The sequence below is a fragment of the Oncorhynchus gorbuscha genome, linkage group LG14, assembly GCF_021184085.1.
Source record: "Oncorhynchus gorbuscha isolate QuinsamMale2020 ecotype Even-year linkage group LG14, OgorEven_v1.0, whole genome shotgun sequence".
In the NCBI taxonomy this organism is placed as follows: Eukaryota; Metazoa; Chordata; class Actinopteri; order Salmoniformes; family Salmonidae; genus Oncorhynchus; species Oncorhynchus gorbuscha.
Genome location: NC_060186.1, coordinates 62,645,537 through 62,671,627, shown reverse-complemented (window position 1 = coordinate 62,671,627; position 26,091 = coordinate 62,645,537). Strand labels below are relative to the sequence as shown.

The window sequence follows — 26,091 nt, the reverse complement described above, 5'->3', positions numbered from 1 at the left end:
GTAGTCACTGGACTCCTGGACTTGGGAGGAGATCCTGACTGGAAGGGATCGCCTCCCATGGGAACAGGTGGAGGCAGCTAGGAGAGTAGAGGCAGCCGGAGAGAGGAGCCAGCGATATGAGGGGAACATGGCTGGCAAGGAAGCCCGAGAGGCAGCCCCAAAAAATTATTGGGGGGGGGGTACAGAAGGAGTGTGGCGATGCCAGGTAGGAGACCTTATGGTCGCCCAGCTCGCCCAGCGTAGCAGCGACTAAGGAATTTGGCTCCCTGACTCATCTAGTGCAACTCTTTGGACCCTATGATCACTCGGCTACACATGCCTCTCCCTAATGTCAATATGCCTTGTCTATTGCTGCTCTGGTTAGTTATTATTGTCTTATTTCACTGTAGAGACCCTAGCCCTGCTCAATATGCCTTAGATAGCCATTTTGTTCCACTCCCCACACATGCAGAGACTTCACCTGGGTTAACTGGTGCCTCTAGAGACAAAACCTCTCTCATTGTCACTCAATGCCTAGGATTTCCTCCACTGTACTCACATCCTACCATACTCTAGTCTGTACATTAGAGCCTTTAGCTGTATTCTTATCCTACTCCTCCTCTGTTCCTCTGGCGATGTAGAGGTTAACCCAGACCCTGCAGCCCCCAGCACCACTCCCATTCTCCAGGCGCTCTCATTTGACTTCTGTAACTGTAAATGTTATGCAGGTGAATGAGGACCCAAAAGCGACTTAACGAAAACAGAGTCTTTATTCCAGTATATGACAAAAGTAATAATCCTGGATATATCAAGGAGAAAACAAAACAGGAAAAACTGAAATCCACTCGTAGTTGCGAGGACTGACTGGAGACTCGACCATAGACTGCAGGTTGCTTCGGGAAGGCACCGACCGTAGCAGACTAAGACACCTGCTCATACGCAGCATCTGAAGAAGATAAAACACGACAGGGCGAGACAAGGACACAGAACAGCGAACATCATACAAGGATCCGACAAGGACAGAAGCGGAAAACAGAGGGAGAAATAGTGGCTCTAATCAGAGGGCAAAATAGGGGACAGGTGTGAAAAGAGTAAATGAGGAACAGCTGGGAGCAGGAACGGAACGATAAGGAGAGAGAGCGAGAGAGGGAGAGAGGGAGGGGAAGAGAGGGATAGAAAGAGGGAAAGAACCTAATAAGACCAGCAGAGGGAAACGAATAGAAGGGAAGCACAGAGACAAGACATGATAACCAATGACAAAACATGACAGTAAAAGCCTTGGTTTCATGCATGTTAACATTAGAAGACTCTTACCTAAGTTTGTTTTATCCACTGCTTTAGCACACTCTGCAAACCCTGATGTCCTAGCTGTGTCTGAATCCTGGCTTAGGAAGGCCACCAGAAATCCTGAAATTTCCATCCCTAACTATAACGTCTTCCGATAAGATAGAACTGCCAAAGGGGGCGGAGTTGAAATCTACTGCAGAGTTCTGTCATACTATCCAGGTCTGTGCCAAAACAATTCGAGCTTCTACTTTTAAAAATCCACATTTCCAGAAACAAGTTTCTCACCGTTGCCGCTTGTTATCGACCCCGTTCAGCCCCCAGCTTTGCCCTGGACACCATATGTGAATTGATTGCCCCCTTCTATCTTCAAAATTCGTACTGTTAGGTGACCTAAACTGGGATATACTTAACACCCAGGCCGTCATACAATCTAAACAAGATGACCTCAATCTCACACAAATTATTAAGGAACCTACCAGGTACAACCCTAAATTTGTAACCATGGGCACCCTCTTAGATATCATCCTGACCAACTTGCCCTCCCAATACACCTCTGCTGTCTTCAACCAGAATCTCAGAGATCACTTTCTCATTGCCTGCATGCATGATGGGTCCGCGGTCAAATGACCACCCCTCATCACTGTCAAATGCTCCCCAAAACACTTCAGTGAGCAGGCCTTTCTAATCGACCTGGCCCGGGTATCCTGGAAGGATATTGACCTCATCCTGTCAGTAGAGGATGGCTGGTTGCTCTTTAAAAGTGCTTTCCTTGCCATCTTAATTAAGCATGCACCATTCAAAAAATGTAGAACTATGAACAGATATAGACTTTGTTCACCCCAGACTTGACTGCCCTTGACCAGCACAAATACATTCTGTGGCATTCTGCATTAGCACCGAATAGCCCCCGCAATATGCAACTTTTCAGGGAAGTCAGGAACCAATATACTCAGTCAGTTAGGAAAGCAAAGGCTAGCTTTTTCAAACAGAAATCTGCACCCTGTAGCATTAATTCCAAAAAGTTTTGGGACACTGCAAATTCCATGGAGGATAAGATCACCTCCTCCCAGCCGCCCACTGCACTGAGGCTAGGGAACTGTCACCACCAATAAATCTACGATAATCGATAATCTCTATAAGCATTTTTCTTCGGCTGGCCATGCTTTCCAATTGGCTACCCCTACCCCGGTCAACAGCTCAGCAACCTCTGCAGCAACTTGCGCAAGTGCTGATGTTCTGAAAGAGCTTCAAAATCTGGATCCCTACAAATCAGCCGGGCTAGATAATCTGGACCCTCTCTGTCTAAAATTATCCTGTGAAATTTTTGCAACCCCTATCACTAGCCTGTTCAATCTCTCTTTCGTATCGTCTGAGATCCCCAAAGATCCACCATAATTTGCAAATCAATTCATAAAAAATCCTACAATGTGATTTTCTGGATTTTTTTACTAATTTTGTCTGTCATAGTTGAAGTGTACCTATGATGAAAATTACAGGCCTCTCTAATATTTTTAAGTGGGAGAACTTGTACAATTGGTGGCTCAGAGAGGTTGGGTAAGCTCCTTCTTGGCTGGTCCTGTCTAGGGGTGACATTGGATGGGGCCACAGTCTCCCAATAACAGCAGCCCAGAGAATCAAAATCCACTGGTCCTGGGAATGGAGCTCTAACAGAGCTTTCTCATGGAAAGGTGAAATGGCATCGTCATCATAAGGCTAGGCAGCCTAGTCTAAAGAGGGAACCTTCATTACTCCTCAGACCAGCAGCTCTCTCCTAAAATAGCCTACCTCACTGTGGCTACCGGCTAGACATGCTACCGAACACAAGACCAACCAGCAAAGATCTTTTATTTTCTCATGCCTAATCATCTGCTGGATTTTTTTCCCCTCAATCTATTTTTAAATGATGTCTGAGATATTAATTGAACCACATGAGGCCAGCCTACATAACCTTTTCCTTTTCCAACCAGATCCTTTAAATGAATATCTCCGTTTTTTTTCCAAAGAATTCATGATTGCCACGGGATTCTGGGAACCAGATAATGTCAGGGATAGGCGGTGCTCTGAGGGAAAACTTGTTCACGCATTACACCACATGTCCTCCAAGTCACACAAATATCCAATAGGTGGTTTAGGTTCATAATAAAACACATGGGGCTGGAGATTTGACCATCTGTGGGTAGGAACCAGATAGACAGGTATTATGATTTAGGTCATGATAAATACATGACAAACATGGGAACATGTTGTTTTGTATCACACTATGTTCTAACAAACATCAATTGTCTATGGGACTCCACTCCATACCCGTGAATTCACAAGGTTGAACACCAATAATAGCCAACTTCATTTATTCAGCTATTTGTTACAGTGTGTGTGCATTGTGTAATATCAGTGTATTCCAGAGGTATCATTATGCATGCCGCTAGTACGGTCGATTTTTAATAATACCTCAAGTGAAAGCAGTCCTTTGTAGTTGATGTTGTATTTGCAATAATGTTGTATCTGGGCTGCTGGATGTGTAATAAGATGTTGTGAGAAGAGGAAGATTGGCCTCAGGTGTTAAGGCTGCTTTTGATAGGATGACCTGTGGTGTAATGTGTGAACGAGTGCACATGGAGCCCTCACAGTCACAGTCACACATCAGTTTATTTGTCACGTGCGCCGAATACAGGTGTAGTAGACCTTACAGTGAAATACTTACTTACAGGGAAATACACTTACTTACAGTGAAATACTTACTTACAGGCTCTAACCAATGGTGAAAAAAAGTATGTGTGTGTGTGTGTAGGTAAGTAAAGAAATAAAACAACAGTAAAAAGAGATTTGAAAAAAGAGTAGCAAGGCAACATTAGTCAGGCTTATTGAGGTAGTATGTACATGTAGGTATCGTTAAAGTGACTATGCACATATGATGAACAGAGAGCAGCAGAAGCGCAAAACGAGGGGTTGGCGGGTGGTGGGACACAATGCAGATAGCCGGTTAGCCAATGTGCGGGAGCACTGGTTGGTCGGGCCAATTTAGGTAGTATGTAGTATATGAATGTATAGTTAATGTGACTATGCATATAAGATAAACAGAGAGTAGCAGCAGCAAGCTAAAAGAGGGCTGGGGGGGGGCAATGCAAATAGTCCGGGTAACCATTTGGTTACTTGTTCAGGAGTCTTATGGCTTGGGGGTAAAAACTGTTGAGAAGCCTGTTTACCGCTTGCCATGTGGTAGTAGAGAGAACAGTCTATGACTGGGGTGGCTGGGGTCTTTGACAATTTTTAGGGCCTTCCTCTGACACCGCCTTGTGTAGAGGTCCTGGATGGCAGGCAGCTTAGCCTCATTGATGTACTGGGCCGTACGCACTACCCTCTGAAGTGCCTTGCGGTCGGAGGCCGAGCAATTGCCGTACCAGGCAGTGATGCAACCGGCAAACGGTCAGGATGCTCTCAATGTTGCAGCTGTAGAACCTTTTGAGGATCTCAGGACCAATGCCAAATCTTTTTAGTTTCCTGAGGGGGAATAGGCTTTGTCGTGCCCTCTTCACGACCTTCTTGGTGTGTTTGGACCAATCTAGTTTGTTGTTAATGTGGACACCAAGGAATTTGATGCTCTCAACCTGCTCCACTACAGCCCCATCGATGAGAATGGGGACGTGCACGCTGCTCCTTTTCCTGTAGTCCACAATCATCTCCTTAGTCTTGGTTACGTTGAGGGATAGGTTGTTATTCTGGCACCACCCGACCAGGTCTCTGATCTCCTTCCTGTAGGCTGTCTCGTCATTGTCGGTGATCAGGCCTACCACTGTTGTGTCGTCAGCAAACTTAAAGATGGTGTTGGAGCTGTGCCTGTCCATGCAGTCGTGGGTGAACAGGGAGTACAGGAGGGGACTGAGCACGCACCCCTGGGGAGCTCCAGTGTTGAGGATCAGCGTGGCAGACGTGTTGCTACCTACCCTCACCACCTTCTTTGCCTATGTTCCCTAGAGAGAGGTGTTGTGTCTTTGGCATCATTAAAGGTGTTGACTGTTGTTTTATCAAATCAATTCTCTGTAATTTTTATTATGTGATTGAACTAATCATGTAAATTTAATTAACTAGGAAGTCGGGGCACCACGGCAAAGTTATACTTTTCCGAATCTAACTTCAGATATTTTAATATCTGATCAATTAGTCTTCTAATTAATTAGTTATTATTTACCTCACATCAGTCTCATCTGAACGTCGTTAATTGTTGGTTATCTGCACGAACCCAGCCTTTACTATAAATCATCCATACACCAATTGGCTTAATCATTTATTTACTAACTAACTAAATAATCACAGAAATGCATAAACAGTAGATATGGGTTACTAACAATGATAGGGAAGATTCCCTAGAGGGCTAAACAAAAACAGTTTGGCTATAACACGATAGATTCAGAGAAGATAATGGGTTTTATAAGGAATGCTAAGGAACATTGTGTCACGTTCTGACCTTGATTTCCTTTGTTTTGTCTTTATTTAGTATGGTCAGGGCATGAGTTGGGGTGGGCAGTCTATGTTTTGTGTTTCTATGTTTGGTTTCTGTTTCGGCCTAGTATGGTTCTCAATCAGAGGCAGGTGTCGTTAGTTGACTCTGATTGAGAATCATACTTAGCTAGCCTGGGTTTCACTGTTGGTTTGTGAGTGTTTGTTTCCATGTGAGTGTTTGTCGCCACACGGTACTGTTTCGGTTTTCATCACATTGTTTATTGATTTGTATTTCAGTGTTCAGTTCTTTTTAATAAATCGTCATGAACACTTACAGACTGCATCTTGGTCCGATCATTACTAAATCTGCCGTTGCAGAAATACCCACCACAAAAGGGACCAAGCGGCGTGGTAATGGGCAGCAGCAGCAGCGAACACAAGACTCCTGGACTTGGGAGGAGATCCTGGCTGGAAGGGATCGCCTCCCATGGGAACAGGTGGAGGCAGCTAGGAGAATAGAGGCAGCCGGAGAGAGGAGCCAGCGATATGAGGGGAACATGGCTGGCAAGGAAGCCCGAGAGGCAGCCCCAAAAAATTATTGGGGGGGGGGTACACACGGTGTGTGGCGATGCCAGGTAGGAGACCTACACCGACTTCCTGTGCTTACCGGAGAGAGAGAGGGACCGGGCAGGCACCGTGTTATGCGGTGGAGTGCACAGTTTCCCCAGGTGGAGCGCACAGTTTCCCCAGTGCGTGTGCATAGCCCGGTGCAGTACATTCCAGCTCCTCCTACCGGCCGGGCTAGAGTGGGCATCGAGCCAGGTGCCATGAAGCCGGCTTTACGCATCTGGTCTCCAGTGCGTCTCCTCTGGCCGGCGTACATGGCACCAGCCTTAGGCATTGTGTCCTAGGTTCACCAGCACAGACCGGACTATTCCACCTCACCACACTGGTCGGGCTACAGGGAGCATTCAACCAGGTAAGGTTGGGCATGCTCGGTGCTCAAGAGCTCCAGTGCGTCTGCACGGTCCGGTCTATCCAGTGCCACCTCCATGCACCAGCCCTCCGGTGGCAGCCCCCCGCACCAGGCTGTCTCTCGGTCTTCTGCCTACAGGGTCTCCTATCTTTCCTGAGCTGCTAGAGTCTCCCGCCTGTCCAGAGCTGCCAGAGTCTCCCGTCTGTCCTGAGCCTAGAGCCTGTCCTGAGCTGCAGAGTCTCCCGTCTGTCCTGAGCTGCTAGAGTCTCCCGTCTGTCCTGAGCTGCTAGAGTCTCCCGTCTGTCTGAGCTGCTAGAGTCTCCCGTCTGTCCTGAGCTGCTAGAGTCTCCCGTCTGTCCTGAGCTGCTAGAGTCTCCCGTCTGTCCTGAGCTGCTAGAGTCTCCCGTCTGTCCTGAGCTGCTAGAGTCTCCCGTCTGTCCTGAGCTGCTAGAGTCTCCCGTCTGTCCTGAGCTGCTAGAGTCTCCCGTCTGTCCTGAGCTGCTAGAGTCTCCCGTCTGTCCTGAGCTGCTAGAGTCTCCCGTCTGTCCTGAGCTGCTAGAGTCTCCCGTCTGTCCTGAGCTGCCAGAGTCTCCCCCTGAGCTGCTGTCTGTCCTGAGCTGGAGTCTCCCGTCTGTCCTGAGCTGCTAGAGTCTCCGTCTGTCCTGAGCTGCTAGAGTCTCCCGTCTGTCCTGAGCTGCTAGAGTCGTCTGTCCTGAGCTGCTAGAGTCTCCCGTCTGTCCTGAGCTGCTAGAGTCTCCCGTCTGTCCTGAGCTGCTAGAGTCTCCCGTCTGTCCTGAGCTGCTAGAGTCTCCCGTCTGTCCTGAGCTGCTAGAGTCTCCCGTCTGTCCTGAGCTGCTAGAGTCTCCCGTCTGTCCTGAGCTGCTAGAGTCTCCCGTCAGTCCGGAGCTGCTAGAGCCGCCAGTCTGTCATGAGCAGTCAGTCAGCCAGGAGCTGCCAGAGCCGTCAGTCAGCCAGGATCTGCCAGAGCCATCAGTCAGCCAGGCAATGCCATAATCACCCTTCACTCCGGAATCTCCCGCCTGTCCGGCTCTGCCGGAGGCGTCCTTCATTCCAGCGCAGCCGGAGTCTCCCGCCTGTCCGGCGCTGCCGGAATCCCCCATCCATTCGGTACTGTTTCAGTTTTCGTTTTCATCACATCGTTTATTGTTTTGTATTTCAGTGTTCAGTTCGTTTTTAATAAATCGTCATGATCGTCTCACTCTGGTCTTACTTACTGTGTTCTAGGAGGCTAGGAGGGACCTTCCTTTTCGGACTCCAATCAATGATTTCACATGTAGTTTATGAATGGAAGAAAAAAAAGGCTCCCACAATTTTTTGTATTTATTTAACCTTTATTTAACTAAGCAAGTCAGTTAAGAACAAATTCTTATTTACAATGACGGCCTACCCAGGCCAATTGTGCAACGCCCTATAGGGCTACCAATCACAGCCAGGTGGGATGCAGCCTCGATTCAAACCAGAGACTGCAGTGACGCCAGAGATGCCTTAGACTGCTGCGTCACTCGGGAGCCCCAACAATGAGTTGGATCTATAGAGAGGGTGTAATGTTTCTGGGTCAAAGGTCACTTCTTTCTCATTGAGTTTCTATCAAACCCTTTGAGGCTCTCATCAATTAATATGTCACCTGTTCGGAATTTCCAAAAAATAGAAGGGAATCAGTTTTTTTTGTTAAATTGCTTGTCTTGTGCAGCGGGTTTCTGAAAGACAGTTTGTTTTAATAATGAGAGACCTTTTGAGGTATCTCCAATTAAAGCTACTACTTGAACTAGCTCGAACATCTGTTTTCCGTCCATATTTAGTTTGATTTCTATTTTATTTCATTTCAGTAAGTGTTTCATAAGATTTGTATCTAGACCAGGGACCCCTCCCAGGCAAACCAGTGACCCAGGGTCCCCATCATGTGTTAGCAAAACATCTATATGTCTTGTCTTATCATCAAGTGAATGAGAATGGCAAGGAGAAGTAGTCAACATTTTAAAATTAATAGATTTGGTAGATAGTTTTTCACTATTTTTACCTCCCCACATTATAAATGGGGAAATGTAAACTCTAACATAGCCTACTAGCTAGAAAGGTACCTCCAAACACATTTTAGGTAAGAGCAGCTGTTTACTGATTAAACGAAGGTTAGCCATAATGTTCAAGTCAAGAAAGCTTAACCAGATACTCCAGTGAGTGTAATTGGCTCCAATGAAGGTAATTTGCTCAATATTAGCAGTTAATAAATTAAGTTGACATCATTAGAAATAAGCTATTCTTCTCTTTTCTAGGTATGCAATTCAAAATGTGTTTTCTGTTGTTGCTAGCTAATGGGGGGGACAAACATTGCGGGGAAAAATCCACAAAATAAAACTTTTTTACAGAACCCCCGCAGACCCCCGGTTTAATAATCCCTGATCTAGACTTTATAATACATGATATATTGAATCTCTGTAGCTTTTATTTAGATGTGAGATCGGAGGAAAGTGCTTTTCCTTTGATTATGGAAATACGTTTGGCTACTACTGTGTCATCATGTCACACCCTGATCTGTTTCACCTGTCTTGTGATTGTCTCCACTCCCTCCAGGTGTCGCTTATTACCCCTGGTGTACATGTGTGTTTTCTGTCTCTGTGCCAGTTCATCCTGTATGTTTTTCAAGTCAACCAGCGTGTTTCCCGTACTCCTGCTTCTATTCTCTTTTGAAAGTCCTCCCTTGCCTGTTTTCTGGACTCCGTACCAGCCTGCCTGACCATTCTGCCTGCCCTGACCTCGAGTCTGCCTGCCACTCCGTACCAGCCTGCCTGACCATTCTGCCTGCCCTGACCTCGAGTCTGCCTGCCACTCCGTACCAGCCTGCCTGACCATTCTGCCTGCCATGACCTCGAGTCTGCCTGCCACTACGTACCAGCCTGCCTGACCATTCTGCCTGCCCTGACCAAGAGTCTGCCTGCCACTCCGTACCAGCCTGCCTGACCATTCTGCCTGCACTGACCTCGAGTCTGCCTGCCACTCCGTACCAGCCTGCCTGACCATTCTGCCTGCCCTGACCTCGAGTCTGCCTGCCACTCCGTACCAGCCTGCCTGACCATTCTGCCTGCCCTGACCTCGAGTCTGCCTGCCACTCTGTACCAGCCTGCCTGACCATTCTGCCTGCCCTGACCTCGAGTCTGCCTGCCACTCTGTACCTCCTGGAACTGGTTTTGACCTTTTGCCTGTTTATGACCATTTTCTTGCCTACCACTTTTGTATTGTTCAATGAATATCAAAACTCAAACTGTCTGCCTCCCGTGTCTGCATCTGGGTCTCACCTCATGCCCTTATACTTCACTCATTGCAGTTTTCTACAGTATGATCAGATCAAATCTGATACAGAGTTACCAGGAGGTTGAGAAGTTTTGACATCATGCACGTTAAATGGAATTTCTGTCATTCTGAGATAGCAGTAAAGTGCTCTTCCATTGCTCTTCCAGCTCTAGGACCACAATAAAAACCAGAATAAAAACATGGAAATAAGTTTGACCACTTTAGTGTTATCTTTGGTGATCCATCAGAGGCAGAGACATCAGAGAGATGTGAAGTTTGGGCTTCATGTCATGGGCAGTGTACTTCCCCACAACGTGTGAGTGAACCCAAACTCAGATCTACATGGGTGATAACAAGCCAAATAAAGTAATACCACCAAATGTGGTTAGACAATGTTGCTGCAAACTATGAAATAGTAACAGAGACTTTTGCAAATACTGTTAGGATTTCATTACTTTGCCATAGGTTAGTTGTCTTTAAGAGAATCAGATGATCCTTGTATAGAACATTATTACCTTATTGTCCAAAAGAAATCGATTTGTCATTTTCCTTTATCCCAACTCCCAGAGAGGTTGGAGCACAGGGCCAGCCACAGTACAGCACCGAAAAGTGCAGGAAATGTGGAAGGAATGTATACCTGATTACAAGCTAATAATAAGCATAATTGATGTCAGGATTTGGCCAGGGTTGTTCCGGTTTTTGGTCACTAGATGCCCCCATTGTGCTTTTTGACCTTTTTGTTTTCCCTTGATCCCCATTATTATTTGCACCTGTGCCTCGTTTCCCCTGATTGTATTTAAACCCTTAGTTTTCCTCAGTTATTTGCTCTGTGTTTGTATGTTAGCACCCAGCCCTAGTATTCTGTGTACTCTTGTTGATCCCGGTGGACTCTCTTGTCGAATTCTGTTTTTTGTTCTTGTTTATTTATTTTTGAGTATCTTTTGAGGCTTTTTATGCTATACCTACCTCCTTGTGGATTTTCCTTTTTGTCTTGGAGGATTACCTTTGTTCTTGTGGAATTCCTTTTGAGGTTGTGGAGTTACATGTTTTCCTGAAGGACTTCACTTTTTACTTCATTAAATACACCGTCTCAAGTACTGCTGTGTCTGCCTCATCTTATGGGTTCTGCCGACTATTCGTGGCTCAGTTGGTTAAGTGACTGTTTCTCACTCCGGAGACCCGGGTTCGTAACCGGGTCCTGACAGAAACACAGAGCCAAAAATGAACCCAGAGGCAGCCAGTTCCCAGGACCTTGTTTCCATGCTGTCCCACCACCAGGAGACTGTGCAACGCCACGAAGCTGCCCTGGTTCAGCAAGAGGCCTTAATGGCTAGACATTCTCATCTTCTGTCGGAGATGCTGACTTCCATAAAGCAGATATCTGATCGACTTACCCCGGCAACAGTTCCCGTCCCAGTACCTCAGATTCACGTACCCATGGCAGTTAACCCCCTGGCTGAACCTCGTCTTCCACCTCCCCAACGGTTCTCAGGTGATCCAAGTGCTTGTAAAGGGTTTTTCACCCAATGTTCTCTCTCCTTCGAGCTGCAACCCTCGTCGTTCCCCACCGACCGGTCTAAGATCACCCTGCTGTCGGAAAAAGCCCTGGCTTGGGCTACTGCTGTGTGGGATGCCCATAGTTCCTGCTGTGCCAGCTACTCTGCCTTTGCTGAGGAATTCAAACGAGTGTTTCAAGGCCCAAGCAGTGGTCCTGACTCAGCCAAACAGCTCCTGACTCTCCACCAAGGTCGGCGCAGCGTGACGGACTATGCCATCCAGTTCCGCACGGTGGCAGCAGCGAGTGGCTGGAACAACGAGGCGCTCACGGTGTGCTTTCTGAAAGGTCTTTCCGACACTATCCAAGATGAAGCCACTCGGGAACCACCGGCAATCTCGAGTCCCTGATCAAGTTGGCCTCACGCATTGACAAGCGTCTGAGAGAGAGAGAACTCAACCGTAGACCTCTAGCCCCTATCAGTCCCAGCTCCGAGTCCCCACCTTTATCCTCGCTGGCTCCACCGGAACCCATGCAGATTGGACGCATCTCCCAGGCTGAGAGAGACCGCCGGATGAGGGAGCGACGCTGTCTATATTGCGGCAAACCGGGCCATTTCCGTTCCACGTGTCACGGGCTCCAGGGAAACGCTCTGTCCCGTACAGACCGGGGGGAACTGTAACGGGAAACATAACCTCCTCCCATCCAACTCCCGTCTGCTCATTCCAGTCACCCTTTCCTGGGACAACCACAAGCTTCACCTTCAAGCCTTGGTAGACTCTGGAGCCGCAGGTAACGTCATGGATGGTGTCTGGGCGAAGGAGAATGGCGTTCCCTCTGAACCTCTAAGTGACCCCATGAAGGTTACTACATTGGATGGAAGCCCTTTGGGATCTGGACTTGTCACTCATGTCACTACCTCCTTGCGACTTTCAGTTTCACAACACCAGGAATTGATGAACTTTCATTTGATCTCCTGTTCCGAGTTCCCTCTCGTCCTTGGATACCCCTGGCTTCACAGCCATAACCCTCACATTGAATGATCTGTGGGCACTATCAAGCAGTGGGGTCCTACGTGCCAAGCTGCTTGTATTTTCCCGAATTCCCCGAGTTCTACTCCTGAGTCTTTAGAATCCATCGACCTGACCCGAGTTCCCGAGTGTTACCATGACCTCAAACTGGTATTTAGCAAACAGAGGGCCACCATGCTACCACCCCATAGACCTTATGATTGCCCCATCGAACTGTTTCCGGGCACTTGCCCCCCCAGGGGTCGGATCTTTTCCCTATCTCCACCCGAACGAGCTGCTATGGATACCTACATCAAGGACGCTCTGGAAGCAGGCCTCATGTGTCCATCCACCTCCCCGGCGGGAGCAGGGTTTTTCTTTGTGGCCAAGAAAGACGGTGGATTACGTCCTTGCATCGACTACCGGGGACTCAATGCCATAACCATCCGTAACCGTTACCCGCTACCCCTTATGGCCACAGCCTTCGAGCTGCTCCAGGAAGCAGTTGTTTTCACTAAGCTTGACCTGCGGAACGCATACCATCTTGTGTGGATCAGACCTGGTGACGAGTGGAAGACCGCTTTCAACACGCCTACTGGTCACTATGAATACCTGGTGATGCCCTTCGGCCTGACAAACGCCCCAGCGGTGTTCCAAGCACTCATAAACGATGTTCTTAGGGATATGCTTAACATATTTGTGTTCGTTTACTTGGATGACATCCTCATCTTTTCGAGCTCTCTTCAAGAACACACAAAGCATGTCAGACAAGTACTCAAATGCCTCCTAGACAGCCATCTGTACGTTAAGCCGGAAAAATGTGAATTCCATTCATCCCGAGTACAATTCCTGGGATTTGTAGTGGAACCCGGTCGAGTCCAAATGGATCCCAGGAAGGTAGGGGCGGTAGCGGATTGGCCCACCCCCAAATCCGTTAAGGAAGTTCAGCGTTTCCTGGGCTTCACAAACTTTTACCGCAAGTTCATCAAGAACTTCAGCTTGGTGGCAGCCCCTCTCTCAGCTTTAACCAAGGGTGGCAATGCAAGGTTTTTGTGGGGAAGAGAAGCTGAGACGGCCTTCCAAGGACTCAAGCAGCGCGTCCTCTCTGCTCCCATCCTGATACTACCGACTACGGATGAACCGTTTGTGGTGGAGGTAGACGCCTCAGAGGTTGGTGTTGGAGCTGTCCTGTCTCAGAGGGGTGAAGACAAGAAGCTTCATCCGTGCGCTTTCTTCTCACACCGGCTTACCCCGGCTGACAGGAACTACGATGTGGGGGATCGTGAACTCCTAGCGGTTAAGATGGCATTGAAGGAATGGAGACACTGGCTCGAGGGGGCTTCTCACCCGTTTCAAGTGCTTACGGACCACAAAAATCTGGAGTATATCCAGCAGGCGAAGCGGTTGAACTCTAGACAAGCTAGATGGTCTCTTTTCTTCAATCAATTCCAGTTTATCCTCACCTATTGGCCCGGGTCGAAGAATCTCAAACCGGATGCCCTGTCCCGAGTCTACGCTCCTGCCATTCGAGATGACACGGACATGCCTGTCCTTCCTGCTGCTAAGATCATGGCTCCGATCTCATGGCAAGTTGAGGATACCGTGAGACGAGCTCAAGCCATCGAACCGGACCCGAAAGGAGGTCCTGCCAATCGGTTGTTTGTCCCCAAGGCAGTGAGGACTCAGGTCCTTCTGTGGGGGCACTCCTCTCGCCTCACCTGTCACCCGGGCGTAGGTCGCACCTTGGAGTTCATCCAGCGTAAGTTCTGGTGGCCTACCATAAGAGAAGACGTTGCCACTTTCGTCAAGGCCTGCCCTGTGTGCTGCCAGGGCAAATCTTCTCACCTCCGCCCTCAAGGACTCCTTCACCCTTTACCTGTTCCCCACAGACCCTGGTCCCATATCTCGTTGGACTTCATTACTGGCCTTCCTCCATCCCATGGCAATACTACTATCCTAGTCATAATCGACAGGTTTTCAAAGACGGCTAGGTTCGTCCCTCTGACTAAGTTACCTTCTGCCAAGGAATCGGCTGAGTTGGTAATTAATCATGTGTTCCGAGTCTTCGGCATTCCTCAAGATATGGTTTCTGACAGAGGTCCCCAGATCGCCTCAAGGTTTTGGAAGGCCTTCTGCCAACTCATGGGGCTTCTGCAAGTCTATATTCAGGGTACCATCCGGAGTCCAACGGCCAAACAGAGGATGAATGAAGAGCTGGAAACCACCCTCCGATGTATGACTCGGAACAACCTGTCCACATGGTCGTCCTTCATTGTTTGGGCCGAATACGCGCACAACACCGTGCGCTCCTCCTCTACTGGTATGTCCCCGCACGAGTGTCAGTTTTGCTATGCCCCTCCATTGTTCCCGGACCAGGAGGCAGAAGTCAGAGTGCCTTCAGCCTTGAAGTTCGTCAGACGCTGTCGGCTTATGTGGAGGAAGACCCGTCTTAATCTTATGCGTTCCTCACAGAGGTACCAACAACAAGCCAACAGACGTCGCCGTCCCAGGCCTACCCTGCGCCCCGGCCAGAGAGTCTGGCTCTCCACAAGAGACTTACCACTACGGGTGGAGTCTCGCAAGCTGTCCCAAAAATACATTGGTCCCTTTAAGGTTGCCAGGAGAGTTAACCCAGTTTCTTATCGCCTACACTTACCCAGATCCCTTAAGATTAATCCCACGTTTCACATTTCCTTATTAAAACCTGTTGTTTTTTCTCCCCTTGTCCCGGCAGACAGACCTCCCCCTCCGCCTCGTGTCATTGGAGGCCAGCCGGCTTATACCGTCCATCGGATACTGGATTCCCGCCGGGTGCAGCGGTCCTGGCAGTATCTAGTGGACTGGGAAGGCTACGGTCCCGAGGAGCGCTCCTAGGTCCCTGCCAAAGACATACTGGACCCTGACCTCATTCGTCAGTTCAGGGCCCTCCACCCCGAGAGAGCAGGTAGGAACGTCAGGAGCCGTTCCTAGGGGGGGGGGATTCTGTCAGGATTTGGCCAGGGTTGTTCCGGTTTTTGGTCACTAGATGCCCCCATTGTGCTTTTTGACCTTTTTGTTTTCCCTTGATCCCCATTATTATTTGCACCTGTGCCTCGTTTCCCCTGATTGTATTTAAACCCTTAGTTTTCCTCAGTTCTTTGCTCTGTGTTTGTATGTTAGCACCCAGCCCTAGTATTCTGTGAACTCTTGTTGATCCAGGTGGACTCTCTTGTGGACTTCTGTTTTTTGTTCTTGTTTATTTATTTTTGAGTATCTTTTGAGGCTTTTTATGCTATACCTACCACCTTGTGGTCCTTCTGTAGCTCAGTTGGTAGAGCATGGCGCTTGTAACTCCAGGGTAGTGGGTTCGATCCCCAGGACCACCCATACGTAGAATGTATGCACACATGACTGTAAGTCGCTTTGGATAAAAGCGTCTGCTAAATGGCATATATTATTATTATTATTATATATTGTGGATTTTCCTTTTTGTCTTGGAGGATTACCTTTGTTCTTGTGGAATTCCTTTTGAGGTTGTGGAGTTACATGTTTTCCTGAAGGACTTCACTTTTTACTTCATTAAATACACCGTCTCAAGTACTGCTGTGTCTGCCTCATCTTCTGGGTTCTGCCGACTATTCGTGGCTCAGTTGGTTAAGTGACTGTTTCTCACTCCGGAGACCTGGGTTCGTAACCGGGTCCTGACAATTGAATATCAAGCCTGAGCAAGAAGGCTGTTGTAGTGTTCCAGTATTAATCTGTGTACCAACCTCTGCATTCAACAAACAGACAGGGTAATGTTACTGGTCTACAGCTTATCAGTCTATAAAACTGTAATCAACTGACTTTTCTCCTAAGACCACTGATCTTAAAGAACCCGTTGGTTGTGAAACCTTATCAATGCAGGTGATTGGCCCCTTTCCCAAATCTCACAATAATCATACTGCCCAGTGGTTTTGGGGATGGTGAAGAACTTACATCAGACAGATTACAGCAACGTCAGACTAATGGGGGGACGTATAGCTGTGAATCAACCTGCAGGTATTGATTTCTATGTCGGGGGATCAGCAACCCCTTTACTTTCATTATGTCTTTGCAGATGGAGAAAATAACTATCCCACACATGTTGAAGTATGTTCTAGTGTGTGTGTGTCTACCCGCCTTCATGGAGTGTAGCGCCTCATTGGCTGGGAGGTTTATGTGGTTGCTTTATTTCCACTGTGTTATTAACTAACTATGAAGTGTTTTTTATTTTGAACAGAAAGTGATGTAGTTCAAAGAGCCTTTCCCGAACAGCGGTGGGAAGGGTGAGAAACAGCGAGAAACAAAATAAAGACCGATACAAAACTACAGAGCAACTTCACTACTTTCACATTTTCTAAAGCTATTTAATTTCCTCAGAGTAGCATCACTGTTACAGTCATAAGCGGGCATACAAACAAGGTCAGAATGTGAGTCACCTGGGAATAGAAATCACTTCCTGAAGTTTCCAGCAGCCTCCAAAATGGCACACTATTCCCTGTAATCCTGAAATAGTTTACAACCAGAGTCGTGTAGGAGTAATGTTAGCTACATAGGGCTCTGAATTAAAGATGGTGGAGGATGTAGGGAATAGGGTGCCAGATTTGCTCTACTATCCTGATGGTTCCTGAGTGGGGACAGACACACAGATCACTGTAGGCATGGAGATGGTCAAAATGACCACATAACAGCTACAATGCTACACTATCCAACAAAAACTCTGAAAACAAAGTAAGGTACCAGAAGTATGGCCATAGTGACCATTGTGAAGGTTAAGTCCAATGCTACAGTACCTCACAACAACATTTAACAATAAGTGAACTTTACAAACAAACTTTGACAAACACAATGCTTTACAACTTTTTATAAACACGTATGAGCCCTTATAATGCCTTATTATGATAAATACAGTATAATATGTGATGTGCCTAGGCAGCATTCATCCAACAGTCTCTGCAGCTGGTATTTAGCCAGGACATGCTTATGATACGTTTTACAATTATTTATAACTGTATCATAATGCATTATGTCTGTTGGCTTAAAGTAAAGTGTTACCTTTGCTAGCGATGTGGTGAGGACCAGGGTTTGATATATAAGTGTGTGCAATATAGAATGACAGTGAAGAAACACAGCTAAATAACTCACACCACATCAATTTGTAACAGTGTAACACACACACACACACACACACACACACACACACACACACACACACACACACACACACACACACACACACACACACACACACACACACACACACACACACACACACACACACACACACACACACACACACACACACACACACACACACACACACACACACACACACACACACAGTATTAACAGGAGCTTGTCAACTCATTCTCAGACTGTATCTCCAGCGCCGCAGTTCCCAACTCCCCTACCAGAGGAGCTCCACTCTTCTCTTCCGGGAGACTCTGTCGTAGGTCAGACCTCAAAGTCTGTCTGCCCTCCTCTCCCGTCTCCCCACTCGAAGGTGTGTCTGGCTGGGCAGAGCAGCAGATCAACCCCCGGAGCTGGATGAGCTGGAGTCTAAAGGAGCGTCTGAAGATGTAGTAGATAAAAGGGTTGTAGGCCGTGGAGCCCTTAGCGAACAGGCAGGGCAGCAGGGAGACCAACGGGGCCAGACTGTCCTTCCCCTGGAACATATACCAAAAGCTGAGCACCACGTAGGGAGACCAAGCCACGATGAACCCTGAGCTGATCAACACCGCCATCTGGGGAGGAGAGGAGAGGGGGAGGAGGAGAGGAGAGGAGAGGAGAGGGGGAGGAGGAGAGGAGAGGAGAGGAGAGGGGGAGGAGGGAGGAGAGGAGAGGAGAGGAGAGGGGGAGGAGAGGGGGAGGAGGAGAGGGGAAGGGGAGGAGGAGGAGAGGATGAGGAGAGGATGAGAGGAGAGGAGGAGGAGACGAAAGGGGAAGGAAAAGAGGAGGTGAGGAGGAGGAGGAGAGGATGAGAGGAGAGGAGGAGGAGAGGAGAGGGGAAGGAGAGGAGGAGGTGAGGAGGAGGAGAAGAGGGAAGGAGAGGAAAGACATTAATCTATATAGACTATGTTTACAGCCTTGTCAAACATCTTAAGCCTGAGGAAGCCGGATTTGACAGGACTAAAGCATTTCTTAAATATCCACAAAATTCTTCCACACTTTAGTCACTGTCACTCATGAGCTTTGCTTGAGCCCAATGTCTAAAAGACCCGAAGAGGAATATGTGTAAAACAGAGTTTTACCTGGTTATTATCTTCCAAAACGATCACAATTTATTAGACTTGTTTTGTTAATAATTCATTCCTCGTAACAAACAAACAAGGAAAAAGCTATTTGGGCAGCAGGAATGCCAAATATAGAACAGCTTGTTGCGTTGTGGCCATAGACATAATCCATAGAAGGATGGATTTCTAATTTCTAAATACAACCACTAGAAAAATGTAGTTTGGATAGCAAATGCCTACTGCTGAAAAGAGAAGACAAATCTGTCTGTAGCAGCTAACAATTTTTTTCTCAACTTTTGAGCGATTCTGAGCAGACAGCACTGTTTTTCAAAGTGTCTTATCTTGAGATAAGCTATTGGCACCAGCGCACCAGCCATCATCAGTGATCTTCATCTTTGGGTGAATCATTGCCACTGGAAAGTTTTAGTAGCCTACTGTATAATATGCAGTATATATATTTCTCCTAATATTGTACAATCTGTGCATCTCTTTAATGGCCTGGGCTATTATTTGTATTTAAGACCAGGTCATTTTTATAGCTTTCAGTTTGTCACTGTCAGATTAGCCCCTTACTTTGGTCATTTGTGTGGTATTAGAAAATATTCCGCTAATGTCTGCTATCATGTCAATGACGTCGAATGTGATGTAAAAGGCACTTTTATTTTTTTGCAGACCTTGATAACAACATTTCCCCATGTGTGTAAATCCTAAAAACGCCTCTGCTCAACTGTATACTGTCACGCCTTGGTCATTGTATTTTGTGTTTTCGTTGTATATTTGGTCAGGCCAGGGTGTGACATGGGTTTATATATTGTATTTTCGTATTGGGGTTTGTAGTATTTGGGATTGCGGCTGAGTAGGGGTGTTGTATAGGCTTGGCTGCCTGAGGCGGTTCTCAATCAGAGTCAGGTGATTCTCGTTGTCTCTGATTGGGAACCGTATTTAGGTAGCCGGGGTGTCACTGTGTATTTCGTGGGTGATTGTTCCTGTCTCTGTGTAGTGTTCACCAAATAGGGTGTAATAGTTTTCTCGTTCCGTTTGTTGTTTTGTACTTTTGTATAGTTATTTTTATGTATCATCATTTCATTCATTAAAGAACATGAGTAACAACCACGCTGCATTTCGGTCCGACTCTCTTTCGACAAATGAAGAACGAAGTTACAGAATCACCCACCACACACGGACTGAGTGGCGTGGTAACAGGCAGCTGGAGCAGCGAAGGGAGGACGTTATGGACAGCAGAGGAATGGAGTATACGACGTGGGAAGAAATAGACAGGTGGGCGGCCGACCCAGAGAGAATGCCGGAGCCCGCCTGGGATTCGCTGGAGCAGTGCGAAGAGGGCTATAGGAGAATGGAGTCGAAAAGAAAGACACGGCGGCGCAGAGCGGAAACCGAAAGTCACCCCCAAATATTTATTGGGGGAGGGCTCAGAGAGAGAGTGTGGCTGAGTCAGGAGTCAGACCTGAGCCAACTCTCCCTGTTAATCGTGAAGAGCAGTTGCAGTGGGAGAGGCTGCACCACTTGGAGAATAGGACATGGGAGGAAGAACTAGACGGTAAAGGACCCTGGGCTCAGCCTGGTGAATATCGCCGCCCCAAGGAGGAAATTGAGGCGGTAAAAGCTGAGAGTTTGAGGAGGCAGCACGGCGACGCGGATGGAAGCCCATAAAGCAGCCCCAAAAAAGTATTGGGGGGGGCTTAATGGGAGTATGGCTATGCCAGGTAGGAGACCTGCGCAAACTCCCTGTGCTTACCAGTGGGCTAGAAAGACCGGGCAGACACCGTGTTATGCTATGGAGCGCACAGTGTTTCCAGTGCGGGTGCATAGCCCGGTGCGGTTCATACCAGTCCTTCGTATTGGCCGGGCTAGAGTGGGCATGGAGCCAGGTAAGCTTGGGCAGGCTCGGTGTTCAAGAGCTCCAGTGCGCCTGCACGGTCCGGTCTATCCTGAGCCACCTCCACACACCACTCCTCCGGTAGCAGCTCCCCGCACCAGGCTTCCTGTGCGTGTCCTCGCTCCAGTATCACCAGTGCCAGCACCACGCACCAGACCTTCTGTGCACCTCGCCTGTTCAGCACAGCCAGAGCCTTCCTTCCCTCCTGCGCTGTCGGTGTCTCCCGCCTGTTCAGCGCTATCAGACCCTTCCTTCTCTACAGTGCTGCCGGAGCCTCCTGCCTGTTCGGAACAGCCTGAGCTGCCAGTCTGCAGGGAGCTGTCAGTCTGCAAGGTGCTGTCAGTCTGCATGAAGTAGCCAGAGCTGCCAGTCTGCAAAGAGCTGCCAGTCTGCAAGGAGCTGTCAGTCTACAAAGAGCTGCCAGTCTGCAAGGAGCTGTCAGTCTGCAAGGAGCTGTCAGCCTGCATGGAGCAGCCAGAGCTGTCAGTCTGCAAGGAGCTGTCAGTCTGCATAGAGCAGCTAGATCCGCCAGTCAGCAATGATCTTCTAGATCTGCCAGTCAACCAGATTCTTCCAGATCTGCCAGTCAACCAGTCTCTTCCAGATCTGCTAGTCAACCAGAATCTTCCAGATCCGCCAGCCAGCCAGGATCTACTGGAGCTATGGACCTGAGTATAAACTATCTTCAGATGTCACAGGTTCAATTTATCATAAACAAACACTTCCTAGAGATAAGCCATTGTTTGCATTGGTGACAGAAACAATTCCCATCTCAAATCACATGGAGCTTGGTAATTACATCTAGGAGCAACAGTAGTGGTCCTGTGTGGCTTAGTTGGTAGAGCATGGAGCTTGCAACGTCAGGGTTGTGGGCACAATTCCCACGGGGGACCAGCATGAAAATGTATGCACTCACTAGTGTAAGTTCCTCTGGGTAAGAAGAACTAAATTAGTAAAATGAAAAGAAAATGTAAGGAGGGAGACAGTTTTACAATAACAAGGCCATTATCTTCACTGAACAGTGCAATCTGTTGTTGTAGATATGATGGTCAGGCTGTTTGGACATCACTGCATGTGCAATAGAACTGTTATGCGGAGTGGAACAGGGGAACCCATAAGCAGACTCAGATGTGGAAACTGGGATGAAGTAACCAAGGTATTTATTGAAACAGGGGGAAGATGGAGTGCAGACCAGGGGAAGCTCAGGTGGGTTGCAGGAAACCAGGTGAGGAGGCTGAGATTGGAGGGACAGGGTAAGCAGGTCCGGAGGAGAATCCAAGGGAGTAGTAGAGTGGGGAATCCAGGACAGAGTAGCAGGATGATGAGACATGGAACTGGAGACTAGAGTCAGAGTGGATGGAACTGTAGCAGAGAGGAAACCAGCGTCAGGCAAGGAAAACATGCACAACAGGATCTAACAGTAACAAATGGCTAGAAGCGTAGACTGAATGTTGTTCCACTTCATGATTGTGTCCCACTTGTTGTTGATTCTTCACAAAAAAATACAGTTTTATATCTTTATGTTTGAAGCCTGAAATGTGGCAAAAGGTTGCAAAGTTCAAGGGGGCCGAATACTTTCGCAAGTCACTGTACATTGTGTGCAAAAGGCATGAGGAGGTAGGCGAATAATTACAATTTAGCAGATTAACACTGGAGTGATAAATGATCAGATGGTCATGTACAGGTAGAGATATTGGTGTGTAAAAGAGCTGAAAAGTAAATAAATAAAAACAGTATGGGGATGAGGTAGGTAAAAATTGGTGGGCTATTTACCAATAGACTATGTACAGCTGCAGCGATCGGTTAGCTGCTCAGATAGCAGATGTTTGAAGTTGGTGAGGGAGATAAAAGTCTCCAACTTCAGCGATTTTTGCAATTTGTTCCAGTCACAGGCAGCAGAGAACTGGAACGAAAGGTGGCCAAATGAGGTGTTGGCTTTAGGGATGATCAGTGAGATACACCTGCTGGAGCGCGTGCTACGGGTGGGTGTTGCCATCGTGACCAGTGAACTGAGATAAGGAGGAGCTTTACCTAGCATGGACTTGTAGATGACCTGGAGCCAGTGGGTCTGGCGACGAATATGTAGCGAGGGGCAGCCGACTAGAGCACCTTAAGGTCGCAGTGGTGGGCGGTATAAGGTGCTTTAGTGACAAAACGGATGGCACTGTGATAAACTGCATCCAGTTTGCTGAGTAGAGTGTTGGAAGCAATTTTGTAGATGACATCGCCGAAGTCGAGGATCGGTAGGATAGTCAGTTTTACTAGGGTAAGTTTGGCGGCGTGAGTGAAGGAGGCTTTCTTGCGGAATAGAAAGCCGACTCTAGATTTGATTTTCGATTGGAGATGTTTGATATGAGTCTGGAAGGAGAGTTTACAGTCTAGCCAGACACCTAGGTACTTATAGATGTCCACATATTCAAGGTCGGAACCATCCAGTGTGGTGATGCTAGTCAGGCGTGCAGGTGCAGGCAGCGAACTGTTGAAAAGCATGCATTTGGTTTTACTAGCGTTTAAGAGCAGTTGGAGGCCACGGAAGGAGTGTTGTATGGCATTGAAGCTCATTTGGAGGTTAGATAGCACAGTGTCCAAGGACGGGCCGGAAGTATATAGAATGGTGTCGTCTGCGTAGAGGTGGATCAGGGAATCGCCCGCAACAAGAGCAACATCATTGATATATACAGAGAAAAGAGTCGGCCCGAGAATTGAACCTTGTGGCACCCCCATAGAGACTGCCAGAGGACCGGACAGCATGCCCTCCGATTTGACACACTGAACTCTGTCTGCAAAGTAGTTGGTGAACCAGGCAAGGCAGTCATCAGAAAAATCGAGGCTACTGAGTCTGCCGATAAGAATATGGTGAAAGAGTCCAAGTCTAAGTGTGATAGGACCAAGGATGGAATCACCTGATTCAGTGTGCTAGATGTTACATACTCTGAACACTTTCTTGTAACAGCAATTCCCTTACCCATCTCAATAACAATATTATCTATGTGTTCTGACCATGATAAAGCTGACTCCAACATGACGCCTCGTAGTTTCGTTTTTTTCACTTGCTCTACATCTGTTCTATTCATCGACAAATTCAATTGGGGATCATCAGCAAGCATATATCTTGAACCAAAGACAATACATTTAGTTTTAGAAATGCTCAACACCAATTTGTTCATATCAACCCACTCAGACACCATTATTAGTTCACTGCTCATTACATTCTGATGCTGCTATACATTGTAGAGTCATCAGCATACATTACCACTCTTGCTTTGTTCGTTAATGAAGGTAAATCATTAGTAAAGATAGATTAGAGTCGTGGGCCTAGGCAACTTCCCCGAGGAACACCACAGTGTATATCTTTACTGTTTGAAAAGCTACCATTAAAGAACACTTTTTTCCTTCTCCTGGATAGATAACTTTCCATCCAGGATAGAGCTGCAGATTTAAAACCATAACATTTGAGTTTACCTAGTAAGAGTTCATGATCAAATGCATCAAAAGCAGCACTGAAATCTAGCAACACTGCACTAACTAACTTCCTGTCGTCCATACTCTTTGTCCAATCATCTGTCATTTGTGCTAAGGCCGTACTTGTAGAATGCCCTTCATTGTACGCATGCTGGAGACCTGTTATCAGACCTTTACATGAGAAATAATCCTTGATTTGTACAGACACAATTTTTCCAATACTTTACTTAACACAGTCAGCAAGCTTATAGGACGACTATAAGGACCAGTGAAGGCAGATTTTTTATCCTTAGGTAGTGGAATAACCTTGGACTCTTTCCAGACTTCTGGGCACACCACATACATCAAGCACTTATTAAAACTATGAGAGATTGGGGTAGATATTTGGTTAGCATTAACTGTAAGCAATTTGGCGTCAAGACGATTTATACCAGGTGACTTGTTATCCAAAAGAGACAACAGCATCCTTTCTACCTCTTCCCTTTCTACTTGGTGAAATTCAAACATGCTTTGCATTTCCTTCATGATACAATATTTGAGTGTATATGACATGGAGCCATCAGTTAGAATCATAGCATTCCTCAATTTGTCCACTTTGCCTGTAAAGTATTCATTAAAGTAGCTTGTGATGTATTGTGGTTTTGTAATAAAAATGCCATCTGATTCAACAAAAAAGGCGGACATGTTCAAATTCCTACCCATATTAGTGTTCAATGTTCTCCACAGCTTTTCCCCATCACCCTTTGCTTCATCAGTTTTGTGCTGATAGAATCACTTCTTCTTTTCTTTGTTTAGCTTGGTCTCAAGATTTCTTCATTTACAATCATTTTGCTTACCAAACAAAGTGCCAGATTTATCTGCTACTTTTTTTGGCATCAGAACGTTGAATCATTACATTTCTCAGCTCATCATCAATCCATGGGGCACCGTTTGACCTCACAGTGTATTTTCTTAAAGGGGTGTGCTTATCACCTATAATTTCATAAACAAACTTAGTGACATTTCAGGATCATCCTTACTACACACTTCTAACCATTGCACATTCTTAATCTCATCCACGAATGAGTCCTGATTGAACCCTCCGTAGGACCTTCGATAGATTACTTTAGGGGCAGCCTTTGGTATTTTAGTTTTCCTAGTGAGTGCAAACAAGTTATGATCACTGCAACCTACTGCCACTGATACAGCTTTAGAACAATGTTCAGCCATGTTAGTAACAATGTGATCGATAAAAGCTGATGATGTAATACTGGACCTATTAGTGAACGTCCTGGTTGGTAATGTCACAACTTGGGTCAGGTTACATACATTGACAACAGAAATTGGTGGTTCCATTGGCACCACCATTGGCACCACCATTGGCACCACCAGTGCCCCCTGGTTTCCCAGACTGGTGAGCATGTTCCAGCTCAACCTGTTGATCCAATTGTAGCTCCTCAGAAAACAGCTATTTTGTCCTCTCCTGGATACCATATACTACAAGATTATTTCTCCTCGATTGTCCATCCAGGTAATCAGCCTTCCCAGACGTGTTCTGGAGGCCCTGCCTGACTGTGGTGATTTCATTCCGCATCGAGGAACAGTTTCTGGAAAGTGTATCCTGTGTGGTCTTCAATACATCCACATCCTTCTGTGTGAACTGAAGGCTTATTTTAATGTCTTGTACATCTTTAGTCAGGTTGTCAAGCCGTTTGTTGGTAGACTCCATGATCATTTGTATGAAGCTTTTCCTGCTGAAGGCCTGGTAAGGCAACTGCACCGCCCTCAACCGCTAGACTCTCCAGAGGGTAGTGCGATCTGCACAACGCATCACCAGGGGCAAGCTACCTGCCCTCCATGACACCTAGAGCACCAGATGTCACAGCAAGGCCAAAAAGTTAATCAAGGACATCAACCACTTGAGCCACTGCCTGTTCACACCACTATCATCCAGAAGGCGAGGTCAGTACAGATGCAGCAAAGCTGGGACCAATAGACTGAAAAACAACTTCTATCTCAATGCCATCAGA

The 26,091-nt window shown here is 47.1% G+C and overlaps 1 protein-coding gene across 1 annotated transcript in view; it reads right to left on the bottom strand.

The window, feature by feature from the left end:
• Nucleotides 1-17,835: 17,835 nt before the first annotated feature.
• Nucleotides 17,836-26,091, bottom strand: part of opn8a (opsin 8, group member a) — a 69,617-nt gene continuing 61,361 nt past the window's right edge. The window contains exon 4 of the mRNA XM_046299185.1: nucleotides 17,836-18,234. Coding sequence (XP_046155141.1) covers nucleotides 17,836-18,234 — 399 coding nt within the window. The remainder of the gene's footprint in view (nucleotides 18,235-26,091) is intronic.